The 14,167-nt window shown below is 46.3% G+C and overlaps 1 protein-coding gene across 2 annotated transcripts in view; it reads right to left on the reverse strand.

Annotated features, from left to right (window-relative positions):
• The window catches only part of GSN (gelsolin), a 58,409-nt gene that overhangs the window by 22,243 nt on the left and 21,999 nt on the right, over nucleotides 1–14,167 (reverse strand). Inside the window, exons 1-2 of one of the 2 annotated variants that reach the window (XM_083597286.1) lie at nucleotides 7,440–7,735; nucleotides 404–605 (exon numbers count right to left, since the gene is read on the reverse strand). In XM_083597286.1, the coding sequence (XP_083453412.1) occupies nucleotides 404–605; nucleotides 7,440–7,499 (262 nt within the window). In that variant the 5' untranslated portion in view covers nucleotides 7,500–7,735. Of the gene's footprint in view, nucleotides 1–403; nucleotides 606–7,439; nucleotides 7,736–14,167 lie in introns of those variants that run through there. The other variant, XM_083597287.1, reaches the window with a different exon arrangement.

Raw genomic sequence — 14,167 nt, forward strand, 5'->3', positions numbered from 1 at the left:
AGGTCGGCGGTTCGAATCCCCACGACGGGGTGAGCTCCCGTTGCTCGGTCCCTGCTCCTGCCAACCTAGCAGTTCGAAAGCACGTCAAAGTGCAAGTAGATAAATTGGTACCGCTCCGTTGGGAAGGTAAACAGCGTTTCCGTGCGCTGCTCTGGTTCGCCAGAAGCAGCTTAGTCATGCTGGCCACATGACCCGGAATCTGTATGCCGGCTCCCTCGGCCTATAAAGCGAGATGAGCGCCGCAACCCCAGAGTCGGCCACGACTGGACCTAATGGTCAGGGGTCCCTTTATCTTTACCTAGCAATGGTAGGGATAGGAAGTGAAAGGCTTCCTGTATTGATTTCTCAACAAGTCTTCACCCTGAGCCACCTGCGGGGTCCCTGCACCAAACCCCAACCTTACCTAGCCAGAAATGAAGGTCGTACTGCAGGTTCCCATTGCGCTGGCGGATGGTGTTGAGGATGACGTAGGCATCTCCGGTGAAGAAATCCCCATAAAGATTTCTGGGCACTGGGACCAGGTCAAACTTCTCGATTCTCCAGATTTGAAGACCAGGCTCCTTCCCGGCTTTCAAGAACTCTGCGTGTTCCACCATGCTGATGGGCTAAGAGAGAAGGAAAGAATTACGAAAATAAAAACGAAATAAATGACTCAGTTCAGTCTGGGCGGCACAAAGAAGGCTTTGTTCAGCTGCGTCATATCCCTGCCCTGCCTCTGGAACAGGGTTGGCCAGGTATCCCCCAGAGATCCAGTCCTCCTTTCCAGTCTTCATAAACTTGGATTAGTTATATAGTAGAGCTTTCCCTTACTGCCTTGTCCCTTGCAATCGATTTCTGGTTTTCTGTTTTCCTCCCTCCCTCCTCCTTAACATAAGAAAAGCGCCGCTGGATCACGCCAAGGGCTCAACTAGTCCAGCATCCTGTTCTCACAGTTGCCAACCAGGTGCCTCTGGAAAGACCTGAAAGCAACAGATCTCCCCACCTGCAATATCTTTCCTTTCACCCACCCTCTCTGATGTTCATTCTGCTCTTTCCTGCTCTTTAATTTATTTACTATATTTCTATTTAAACAGAGGAGGGGAGCCTTTTCCCAGCTCAAGGGTCAGATGCCCTTCCAGTGCTCACATGCCAGTGACAGGTGAGGTCAGATGCAAAAGTCAAAAGCAGATGGAACAGTTATGGGCTATTGTTTTATTCTCACTCTTATATTTGGCTTGCATGTTGTTTTTATACTGCACATTGCTTTGGGACGCTTTTGTGGGGAAAGCAAGAAATAAATATACAGTGGTACCCCTGGATGCGAACAGGATCCATTCCAGAGCCTCGTTTGCATCCTGAGTAGAACGTAACACGAGACTGTGCGTCTGCGCATGTCGCATTTTGCCGTTTCCGCGCATGTGTGCGACGTCATTTTGAGCATTTGCACATGCGCGAGTGGCAAAACCCGGAAGTAACGCGCTCTGTTACTTCCAGGTCGCCACGGAGCGTAACCTGAAAACGCTCAACCTGAAGCATATTTAACCCAAGGTTGGCGCTGTGGGTTAAACCACAGAGCCTAGGACTTGCTGATCAGAAGGCCGGTGGTTCGAATCCCCGCGACGGGGTGAGCTCCCGTTGCTCGGTCCCTGCTCCTGCCAACCTAGCAGTTCGAAAGCACATTAAAGTGCAAGTAGATAAATAAGTACCACTCCGGCGGAAAGGTAAACGGCGTTTCCATGCGCTGCTCTGGTTCACCAGAAGCAGCTTAGTCATGCTGGCCACATGACCCGGAGGCTGTACGCCGGCTCCCTTGGCCAATAAAGCGAGATGAGCGCCGCAGCCCCAGAGTCGGTCACGACTGAACCTAATGGTCAGGGGTCCCTTTACCTTTATGACTAATGAAATAATAATAATGCAGAGGTGCCAGGATTTGAACCTGGGCCCTTTGCCCTGCAAAGCACCTTCTCAATTGCTAAGCTGTGGCCGTTTCCCAGTGTACACTATGCAAAAGCCTCCTGGGATATTATAAGATTCCTCTGGGCAAAGACCACCCTAACTTTAAATCAGCACCCAGCACTGTAAGCCACACTGAGGTTAGGCAGAGCTGCTTTGCATACAGCAGGAGTGACTCAGGGTGGTGTTTTCATTGTGTTGCTCTGGTTACTTAAAACCTTAATCAACCCAGCCATCGCCCATGGAAAGAGCCGCTCCTGATCAGCTCTGCAGTGCACTGTCAAAAACAAGAAGCATTTTTACTTTAAGCAGGTCGAGCAACACTAGGGACGGCTTCCACACCCTTACTTAACTCCACCTGTTTTATCCAGCTTCTCTCAGCCTGTGATGCCAAAGACATTTGTTGTCACCAAGTTAGGTTTATTTGATTTTATCTGATCCAGTGTGTGTGTGTGTTTATCTAGACAAACTATCAAATAAACTGGTGGGAGAGGGACCTGTAACCCTCCATGTGTTGCTGACTACAACTCCCATTGGGACGCAGGTGGCGCTGTGGGTTAAACCAAAGAGCCTAGGACTTGCGGATCAGAAGGTTGGTGGTTCGAATCCCCGCGACAGGGTGAGCTCCCGTTGCTCGGTCCCTGCTCCTGCCCACCTAGCAGTTCAAAAGCACGTCAAAGTGCAAGTAGATAAATAGGTACCGCTCTAGTGTGAAGGTAAACGGCGTTTCCGTGCGCTGCTCTGGTTCGCCAGAAGTGGCTTAGTCATGCTGGCCACATGACCCGGAAGCTGTATGTGGATAAACGCCAGCTCCCTCGGCCTATAGAGCGAGATGAGCGTGCAACCCCAGAGTCGATCACGACTGGACCTAATGGTCAGGGGTCCCTTTACCTTTACAACTCCCATTATCCCTACCCAACCTGGTCAATGGTCAAAGATGGTGAGTTGGAGCTTAATTAATTAATTTCCCTGCTTGCAGGGTTTGCACTGGCTGCCAATCTGCTACCAAGCCAAGTTCAAGGTGAAGACCCTAAACAGCTGAGGACCAGGTTATCTGAGACACTGCCTCTCCCCTTATACACCCAGGAGATTGCTGAGAGATGTGAGAGAGTTTCTCCTGCAAGTTCCAAAGATCTCAGAAGCCAGCCCCATAGCAACATGGACCAGGGCTTCCAGCTGGGCTGCCCCTGTTCTGTGGAATAGCATTCCTGTCAAGATGACAGGCACCCCCTTTATGCACTTTCTTGGGGTGGGGGGTTGGGGAGAAGAGATTTTTGTTCCGACGGGCTTCTGCAGCTGGATAAATGGGTCTGTACCACAAGTGACCACTTGTTAGGGTATTAGTCTTGTTTTAAATGTATTTGTTGTTTTCGAGGTTTTAACTGGTTTAATTATCTTATGTGTAAATCGCCTTGAGACGGTAGTTTAGAAGGCAATTAATAAATCAGTAGTAATAATAATAATACTGTATCATCATCCTCAATAACAACTGCAACCACAACACCCTGCCTTCCTCCCATTGCGGGATCCAAGTCAGTTCACAACATGAACTAAAAACAGTTACAGTGCTAGGGGGCCATGGGTTCCCCATATCCAAGTTAAATATCACAGCTGTGTTCCCGCTAGTGGAACAGCAAACAATAGCTTTAAGAGGAACATCTGAGAATTGCAAAGTGGTCCACTGGATTCCAAATTTCAACTCTTCACCTGGTTGTGATTTTAAAGATCAACAACTGATTTCATGGGCGTAGCCAGGGTTTTTGTTGGCGGGGGGAGCAAAACCTCAGTTTGCTATGTATTTTTATTAACTTTTATTGATTTAGGTGGGGGGAGTTGCCCCCCACCCCGCCCCTCCCTGGGCTACACCCATGACTGATTTGTTTTATGGCCTCTTCCAAATAGTGAGTCAGCATTTCTGACGCAATGTTGGAATAATGCAATTATGAGAGGGCGATGCAAAATGTATGACACCCCCCCAACCCCCCAGCTAAGGAAGACCACAGGAGACACAGTGAATGATAACAGCACTGCACAGATAAGCTGGTGAACTGATCACAAGGAGCGCAAAGAGCCTTTAAGTTGCCTCAGGGCTCTGTTGTTTCCCACCGGCAAGACAGACAAGGTTCCCCTTTTGATAAAGAGAATCTGCTTCCATGCAGGTGCCTCTAGGAAGCAGAACCTGCTCCCAGCAACTGGTATTCAGGGGCATGTAGCTGCTGATAGCCTTATTTTCCTCCATGAACCTGTGCAGTCAGCTTCTAAAGCCAACCAATATTTTGGATCACTCAGATTTGAATCCCTGTTTAACTATAAAACTCCTCAAACAATACAAAGCTGCCTTATACCGAATCAGATCATTTGTCTATCTCTAGGCCGATATCATCAACTCTGACTGGCAGCTGTTCCGAAGGGTCTCAGGTGGAGAAAAGACTTTCCTGACACCCATTACCTGGAGACGCTAGGGAGTGAAACCGAGTCCTTCTATAGCAGGGATGGGGAACCTGTGGCTCTACAGATGTAGTTGGACTCCAAATCCCATGGGCCTTGGCCAGCATGGTCAGGGGTGATGGGAGTTTGAGTCTAGGAAGAGCCAGAGGGCCACAAGTTCCCCATCCCTGATCTACAGGAAAAGGACATGCTCTGTGACTGAGCTTCTGCTCAAAAGCCGAGCACTACCAAAGTCAAGGTCCCAAATTGCATACACACCATACATTTAAAGCATGTGACTTCCTCAAAGAATTCTGGGAACTGTAGTTTATCCCTCACATAGCAAAATTCCCAGTACAGTGCTACCTCGGGTTACATACGCTTCAGGTTACACACTCCGCTTACCTAGAAATAGTGCTTCAGGTTAAGAACTTTGCTTCAGGATGAGAACAGAAATTGGCATCCGGTGGCGCGGCGGCGGCAGCAGGAGGCCCCATTAGCTAAAGTGGTGCTTCAGGTTAAGAACAGTTTCAGGTTAAGTACGGACCTCCAAAACAAATTAAGTACTTAACCCGAGGTACCACTGTACAAGCTACAGTTCCCAGGATTTTTTAGGGAAAGTCATGTGCTTTAAATGTGCTTTGGATGCCTGGTGCATTCACAGCATCAGGCTGATCTCTCCCGTTATTTTTTTTAATGCATTTAACAATAACATTATATCACCAAAGAATCACCCTTGCTCTATCTCAAAAACATTTGCAAAAATGTAAGGTAATGACGAGTGAAAGCAGGGGGACGAAGTATGCAGATACAAGGATGTGGTAAGAATTTATATCTACTCCACTTTGTTCAAAACAAAGGAAATCAATTCAAGTCCAGCATCCGGCATTTATTATAGCTATTGCAATAGGGCATTGCTCAACTTGACAGATAAGAAAAAGGTCTTGCATCAAGTGGCTGGTCAGAGAGGTGTAATATAACTGCTACTTCTCCAGAAAATGTTTTGGTTAGATGTACAGTGGTACCTCGGGTTAAGTACTTAATTCGTTCCGGAGGTCCGTTCTTAACCTGAAACTGTTCTTAACCTGAAGCACCACTTTAGCTAATGGGGCCTCCTGCTGCCGCCGCGCCGCCGGAGCACGATTTCTGTTCTCATCCTGAAGCAAAGTTCTTAACCTGAAGCACTATTTCTGGGTTAGCGGAGTCTGTAACCTGAAGCGTATGTAACCTGAGGTACCACTGTATTACCTGGACACTTCCCCTGGTGGTAGTTGCTAAGTGGATCCAAGTTCTCAGTCAGTAGAGCATGAGACTCTTATTATGGGCTGGAGCCCCACGTTGGGCAAAAGATTCCTGCATTGCAGGGGGTTCCAACTTTACAATTCTATTGTTCTATTATGTATTTGTGTTTTTTCCCTATTTTAACATGTAGTAAATTGTTCTGCACTGTATTCTTATGGCTATGTTAAAGCACTTTGTGTAATTTTGTTTTGTATGATGTTGTGATGCCATGGATGTGTAATTTTTTTTTTTTAAGTTTTAAGAACTTAAATCTCTACATACACCTAAACAAAACATATATATACAAATCTTAGTACACATATCAATAAATACAGTTAATCATAGCCCCAGCTATAAACAACTTCCTCTTAATCATTTTTATCTACAAATACATATGCAATTAACATTATTTTGTTCCAATTTATAATCCCTAAAACCTAATGTTATCATAATATTTTAAAATAATTCAGTCTCCCAAACTTTTCTTGTTTTTCTAACACACCATCTCCCAGTCTATCACTTTTGGAACTTGCTCTTTCTCTTCAGTCTTGAACTTTTAATGTTTAGTTACGATCAATGAATAATAAATTAATACTTTTTTCTGCTTCTAATGCAATACATCCCCAAAATCCTAATATACCATCTGGCCCATATTTGAAAATGATTCGGTCAAACTTAGTTTAGAGGATAAATGTTTACTTTGTTTGCATATAGATACCCACATTTTATCTGGAATACATTTCCATAACTCTGCCTTCCATTTATTGCAATATTTATTCCATCTTAACCATCAATATATACCAATGCATTATAGATCTTAGGTATCAATCTTTGCCTTTCCCTGCTGAAATGTATTCTCAAAAGTTGCTTCCTTTCTTAGATCAATTTTCTACCCAATTTCTCAGCTGAAAATATTAATCTAAAGAAAATCTTTGACTACCAGTTTTAATTCCTGGTATGTTAAAACATCTTTTGCCTTAATCAAATGAATTAATATTACTAAAGCAGATTTCCCCCAGACTTTCGCAAAATTCATGGTAATCATAACAGTACCCAGTGCTTTTTTTCTCGGGTGGGGTACGCATACCCCTAAACATTTTGTGAATCTAAGTTTGGCCTCATTGAGGGGCAGTATTTCAATACAGTGCTACCTCGGGTTAAAAACTTAATTCGTTCTGGAGGTCTGTTCTTAACCTGAAACTGTTCTTAACCTGAGGTACCACTACTGCCGCTGCGCCACCGCTGCGCGATTTCTGTTCTCATCCTGAAGTAAAGTTCTTAACCTGAGGTAATATTTCTGGGTTAGCGGAGTCTGTAACCTGAAGCATATGTAACGCGAGGTACCACTGTATGAGTAGGAAAAAGAGTACCCCTAAACATATTTTTTTTTTAGGAAAAAAGCACTGACAGTACCAATAACCTGTTTTTTTAGTGGGCAAAAAACTTACTGTACACTCACACAGTATTTTCGGCAACCCTCTATAAGAAGTTCAACATTTTCATCCACACATTACAGATGGGGTACCTGAGCCTAAGAGAGCACTGCAAACTATGGAGCCTGGAGCTGAGACAAGATTCAAAACTTAGCAATCTGGCCAACAGCTCAAATGATCAACCACCACACCACCCCAACCACCCAAATTTTTTTCTCTGTTGTTGTTGTTTTAAACACGCACTACAAATTGTGCCCAGAGCCGCACAAAAAGGATCCCATAAAAGCCTCTGCTGCCATAGATTTGTCAGTCTTTCAGCGACCACAACACTCTTTTTGCTGACCCCCAAAGGTCTTTGTCACTCACCGCAGCCAAAAACACAGCGACAGCCCCGAGGAGAGATGCAAATCCCCAAAGGGAAGTCATCTTCGGACAGCTTCACCTGACTGCTTTTAAGCAGCTGGAGAGGTTCCTCTGCTCAAACGTGAACCAACCCGGCCTTCGCCTTGGTCTGCTCTCCCGGGGAAACTACTGGAGGAATGAGAGGCTGGAGGAGTCCTGGGGCTTGCCTTTTATCTCCCATCAGTGTGCAACAATTGACAGGAAGCCCATCCCAGGCACGCCCTGCCCCAGCTGGAAGGCAGCAGCCAGCCACGCCTCTGTGTACAGGCTCTGCTTTGCAGGGGTCAGAGGCCACGTCTCTCAGGGCCATCATAACACATTGACATGTGGTGTCTATTACATTCAGGCTGTGAGCCATTGGAAGCAACCCACAGCCACTGGTGGTGTTTGGCCAAGAAATTATATAAGACCAGAGCAACACGTTTGGTGGGAAATCTGAGCTTGGGAGCCTGGGTTTGAGTCAGGTGACAAAGGGACATTTGCTGCAGAGTGGCAGTGAAGAGACTCACAGTATGCCAGCTGAAGGTCTAAGTCAGGGCCTGAGATTGCTCATCTGAATGGAGGGACATGGCCTTGACCTTAGCAGACGGGTGAGGAACTATTTGGGGGGGCAGCCAGGGGGTGTCGCATTATGCAGCCTAGGACCCATGTACCTATGGGACCGCCTCTCCTGGTATGCCCTGTGGAGGACCTTAAGGTCCACAAATGGCAACATTTTGGAGGTCCCAGGTTGCAAGGTGGTTAGATCAGCGCCTTTTCAGTACTGGTCCCGGCTTGGTGGAACGCTCTGTTACAGGAGACTAGGGCCCTGCGGGACTTGACGTCTTTCCACAGGGCCTGGAAGACAGAGCTGTTCTGCCTGGCCTTTGGTTTGGACTCAGTCTGACCCTTATGGTTTTGAACTATGGGCTACTTTTAAAACGAGGCTGCGTTTTAAATTGCATTTTAACCTGTATTTTAAATTGGTCCCCCCCCCCATTATGTTTTTACTGTAATTTTACTGGTGTTAGCTGACCTGAGACCGGCTCTGGCCGGAGAGGGCGGGGTATAAATAAAATTTATTATTACTATTATTACTATATTATTTATTTATTATTATTATTACTTCATCAGCAACCTTCCAGAGCCCATGTGCTACCTCGGCAAGCATGATGACCCTCCACCCTCTTGACTTTATCAATAACAGGATTAACTCTTATACTGCAAATGGAATGATTTATGCTGTTGCACTTCCAACCATAAATGGGATTGGGGGAGGGGAGGGAGCCAAAAAGAAGACAAATCACAGGCTTCAGATGTCTTTAGCTGATCGCAAGCTGAACACGGGCCAGCAAAGTGATGCATGTGCTAAGAAAGCTAATGCAATCTTTAGGCTGCATAAACAGAAACACTTTGTTCGGGTCATTAGCTTTTATCCTGCACTGTCAGGCTCCTGTGCCCAGCCCTGCCAGATGTTAAGGACATGATAAACTTAAATGCATCAAGAAGGTCACTGACAAATTTTAGCATATCAGGAGTATGGCGACTAGGAAGGTGAGTGGAGTCTAGACACCAGTTCCTATCAGGAACACTTGAAAGGACTGAGGATGTTTAGCACCCAGAAGAAAAGATTAAGTGGAGACACTCCCTAATGGTTAGAGATGTTTGACAGTGGGGCAGTCTGCCCCAGGGGATAGGGGGCTCTCTTTCACTGGAAACTTTTAAGCAGAGGCTGATTGGCTATCCGTCAGAAATCTTGTCGTTTCAGAATTCCCGTATTGAACCAGAGAGTGGGCTCAATGCCCAGAAAGTCAACTTTCAACTCAAACATTTTATGTATCTGTGTCCCTGCAGGCAAAGGAGCCAACTCATAGGGACTGAGGTCATTTTGCTGCCCCCCCAAAAAAATATTTGAGGGGGTCGGGCTTCCCCAAAGTTGATGGACATTGCCATTCAAACGATGTGCACACACTACACCTTGTGATAGATTATGCAGGGCAGGGCTTATCTCCCCTCCCTATCTTTTATTCTAGATGGCACCCCTATCCTGTAGGGGTGGATGGGGTGTAAGGGTAGTACCTTGGCGGGGGCGGTGACTTTGTGCTCCTTCTGAGGTAGTTTGTCCACCTTTGGTTCCTAACCTGCACTCAGCTCTCACCTGTGGCTCCTAGAAGCTGCCAGCATGCAACAGCAGCCACACAGTGGCTTTGACTGCCCCGCTAAACCAAGTGGGGGTAGCTAGTGGGTCTCAAACTCTCAGTGAGTTAGAGTCTTTGCCTACATGTGAAGACAGGCTCTGGTGGATTGAGTGGATGAGACCAGTAGTGGGTCCAACAGGAAGTGAGGGTCAGATGGGGTTCGTTAACCTGGGGAGATAGCCTATCCAGGAGATGGACAACTCTGATCCTAAATGTCTGTTGCCTTGAAGGATATCTTCAGGAGAAGAAAAGGCTAAGGAGCAAACCCTACACAAATCTGGAGTGGAGCCCCTAAAACAGTTGAATGACACCTTGTACGCCTCCTTCTGGCAACTCCAGCAGCCAAGCTGGTGCCAAATTTATCGCTCTGCTTTCCTTTGGAACAACACATCAGTAAGGCTAAGAGAGGGGTCTTGTCATCTCAGCAGCCCAGGACCTCCATACACACTGCCTAGGTTTGCGCCCCAGGTAGATCACTTCAGTGCTGCTAACACAGCAGTCTGACTTCACCACCGGAGGTGGTGTCCATCTCAAGACAGATGGATGCCAACAAAGCCGGCAACAAGATGCAACATTTATTTTCACTGGACTAGCTCAGGGTTGCATAACACTCTCCAGCTGATCCAGAAATACCCTGACAGAAATACCCTGCGCACGTAGCACAGTGTGGGGCTGAGACTGGAGCTCAGGCAATGAGGACTGGCCTCCTACAGAAGCAAATCGGGGTCCAAGCAAAGCATCTGGAACTGCTTCTTCCCAAGGGGATATTAGCAGAACACCGTGTTCATCTTGCTCAACTTCTTCCCTGCTGAGCTGATGAAATTGCTCTCCTTTTTGGCAGAGAAATGGCGGCTAGTAACTCTGTCCAAGACCTTTTGTAATAATAAATTCTTGAAACAAAACAAAAATAAAAGCTTCCTTGGATGTCCTCAAGAGTTTTCCTCTCAGCTAATGCCTTGATCCTGCTGGTCGTCTTTTTCCCCCATCTCCCATGGGGCAGGAGAAACTACTGAAGGGTCACTGTTTGTAAGCCAAGAGGGCAGCTTCCCACAATACACTCTACTCAAGGAACAATATGGCAACACAGTGGACATTATGATGCAACCAGACACCAAAAGATGCACTTTCATATTCCATAGGGAGTTTTCTTGTCTGCACAGCTCACATGCTCCTCCCATTCCAGTGAGCCCAGAATAAGAGGGTTTAAAAATACATATAAACACCAATGAATATATATCAGCTTAAAAACATGAGCTACTGCCCATAAGCTGAAATCCTATTTTCCCACAGGGTGCAATGGAATGTGCATAAGCATTCCAACTGCTAATTCAGGGGAAAGGGTGACTCATATAACACTGGCCAGAGTGCAGGTGTCAAGAGGAAATTATTGGCATCTTCCCACCACTCCCTCCTTCAAATCAGCTGAGCTCGGTCGCAGTGATTGAGTCCCCTAGAAAGGAGTGCCTTCAAGAATACTGCCTCACACTCAAAGGCCTTAATTTTAGCTAATTTTGCTAAACGGCTTGGTAAAAACAGTTTTCACCACAAGCAAATGTTTTGAATCCTAAGAGATACCATCCTGCAGACAGGGTGGGAAGGCAAGCATTTAGAAGATGTTGATCTCTGCTGATGAATGCTCAGTGACAGCTCATCTGGAAGCGAACATAAAAACAGCACCCTTGTGTTCTTTGTTGGCCCCTGGGGTGCATGTGGACTTGCATGCTAGGGAGGGGCGGCAATTGGAGGCTTCACAGGGTCTGCCACACCAACCCTGTCCTCACCACCAGAGCTGTGCTGTGCTGCCTACCCAGTGGGGCAGGGGGGAGCCCAGCTGGCTGACACAGCCCTTGTCGAATGAATCTCCCAGATGCCGACTGGGGGGCCAATTCAGTGAGGGGGCTGGGAGCGTAGTGGCGAGGCCAGGCTGGGCTCCGGGCCTCGGAAACCCTTGGAGCAGGCAGGGTGGGAAAGGGATCCTTGTGGGGAGGGGACACCTGGTTCAAGTTTGGTTGGGTTTCCGTCCTAAAATATTGCTTTTTAACAGCTTTAGCTCTCTGGCCAAACAGGCTCTCTTAATTGTCATCCATTTATTAGGTGGTGCACTGCTGTGACTTTACCTGTATTTTCTCTTATGCTTATCTTTTGCTTTCTGTACCCTGCTCTGATATTTTACAATGTGAGCAGTTTAAAATCTTTAGAAATATATGTTTAGATTGGGTAGAGGGCAGAGCTGGCTCAAGACATTTTGGCACCTGAGGCAAAGCACAAAATGGCGCCCCTCCCCACCAGAGAAGGAGGCGTGAGTGAAGGTCTACATCAGGAACAAGGAGGGAATAAATATCTCCATTGGGATCTGATGCCCCTGTGCATCCTGCCACCCGAGGCGGTCGCCTCACCTTACCTCATGGGTGGGCTAGCCCTGGTAGAGGGTAACATGAGGCTGCATTTTAAGCCGCATTTTAAGTTGTATTTTAAGCCATATTTTAATTGTTTGTTTGTTGTTGATGTTGTATTTCTATTACGTTTTATTGTAATTCATATTTGGTGGTGTTGTTGTTGTTGTTATTGTTGTTGTTGTTGTTGTTGTTGTTATGCACTCAGGGCTATGGCCCCCCTTTCCCCCATACTACACCCCTGCATAAGAACGAAGAAGAGCCTGCTTGATCAGGCCAATGGTGTATCTAGTCCAGGATCCTGTTCTCACAGTGGCTACCCAGATGCCTTTTGGAAACCTGCCTTTTGGAAACAGGATCCGAGCACAAGAGCACTCTTCCCTCCTGTGGTTTTTCCAGCAACCAGTACTCAGAAGCATTACTACTTCTGAACTTTATATGATTTTATAATGCTGTTTTTACTGATTTTGTATTTTACCTATTTTTATTACTGAATTTTTGTATACCACTTAAGAGTATTTAAAATATTAAGCTGTTCTGAAATGCATTTACACAAACGGGCAAATTCTGAAGGGCACGTCTGCAGAAGGGGAAGCCTGCTAAACCTACATAGGCTCTCCGCGTGAGCTGGAACCTTGAGCCAGACATCCTGGAGAGTGAAGTCAAATGGGCCTTAGAAAGCACTGCAAATAACAAGGCCAGTGGAAGTGATGGTATTCCAGCTGAACTATTTAAAATTTTAAAAGATGATGCTGTTAAGGTGCTACACTCAATATGCCAGCAAGTTTGGAAAACTCAGCAGTGGCCAGAGGATTGGAGAAGATCAGTCTACATCCCAATCCCAAAGAAGGGCAGTGCTAAAGAATGCTCCAACTACCGCACAATTGCACTCATTTCACACGCTAGCAAGGTTATGCTTAAAATTCTACAAGGAAGGCTCAAGCAGTATGTGGACCGAGAACTCCCAGAAGTGCAAGCTGGATTTAGAAGAGGCAGAGGAACCAGAGACCAAATTGCAAACATGCGCTGGATTATGGAGAAAGCCAGAGAGTTCCAGAAAGACATCTACTTCTGCTTCATTGACTATGCAAAAGCCTTTGACTGTGTCGACCACAGCAAACTATGGCAAGTTCTTAAAGAAATGGGAGTGCCTGATCACCTCATCTGTCTCCTGAGAAATCTCTATGTGGGACAAGAAGCTACAGTTAGAACTGGATATGGAACAACTGATGGGTTCAAAATTGGGAAAGGAGTACAACAAGGCTGCATATTGTCTCCCTGGTTATTTAACTTATATGCAGAATTCATCATGCGAAAGGCTGGGCTGGGTGAATCCCTAGCTGGAATTAAGATTGCTGGAAGAAATATCAACAACCTCAGATATGCAGATGACACAACCTTGATGGCAGAAAGTGAGGAGGAATTAAAGAAGCTTTTATTGAGGGTAAAAGAGGAGAGCGCAAAATATGGTCTGAAGCTCAACATCAAAAAAACGAAGATCATGGCCACTGGTCCCATCACCTCCTGGCAAATAGAAGGAGAAGAAATGGAGGCAGTGAGAGATTTTACTTTCTTGGGCTCCATGATCACTGCAGATGGTGACAGCAGCCACGAAATTAAGAGACACCTGCTTCTTGGGAGGAAAGCAATGACCAACCTAGACAGCATCTTAAAAAGTAGAGACATCACCTTGCCAACAAAGGTCCGTATAGTAAAAGCTATGGTTTTCCCAGTAGTGATGTATGGAAGTGAGAGCTGGACCATAAAGAAGGCTGATCGTCGAAGAATTGATGCTTTTGAATTATGGTGCTGGAGGAGACTCTTGAGAGTCCCATGGACTGCAAGAAGATCAAACCTATCCATTCTTAAGGAAATCAGCCCTAAGTGCTCACTGGAAGGACAGATCGTGAAGCTGAGGCTCCAATACTTTGGCCACCTCGTGAGAAGAGAAGACTCCCTGGAAAAGACCCTGATGTTGGGAAAGATGGAGGGCACAAGGAGAAGGGGACGACAGAGGACGAGATGGTTGGATAGTGTCTTCGAAACTACAAACATGAGTCTGACCAAACTGCGGGAGGCAGTGGAAGACAGAAGTGCCTGGCGTGCTCTGGTCCATGGGGTC

Source organism: Podarcis filfolensis, assembly GCF_964270895.1.
Source record: "Podarcis filfolensis genome assembly, chromosome: Z".
Taxonomy (NCBI): Eukaryota; Metazoa; Chordata; class Lepidosauria; order Squamata; family Lacertidae; genus Podarcis; species Podarcis filfolensis.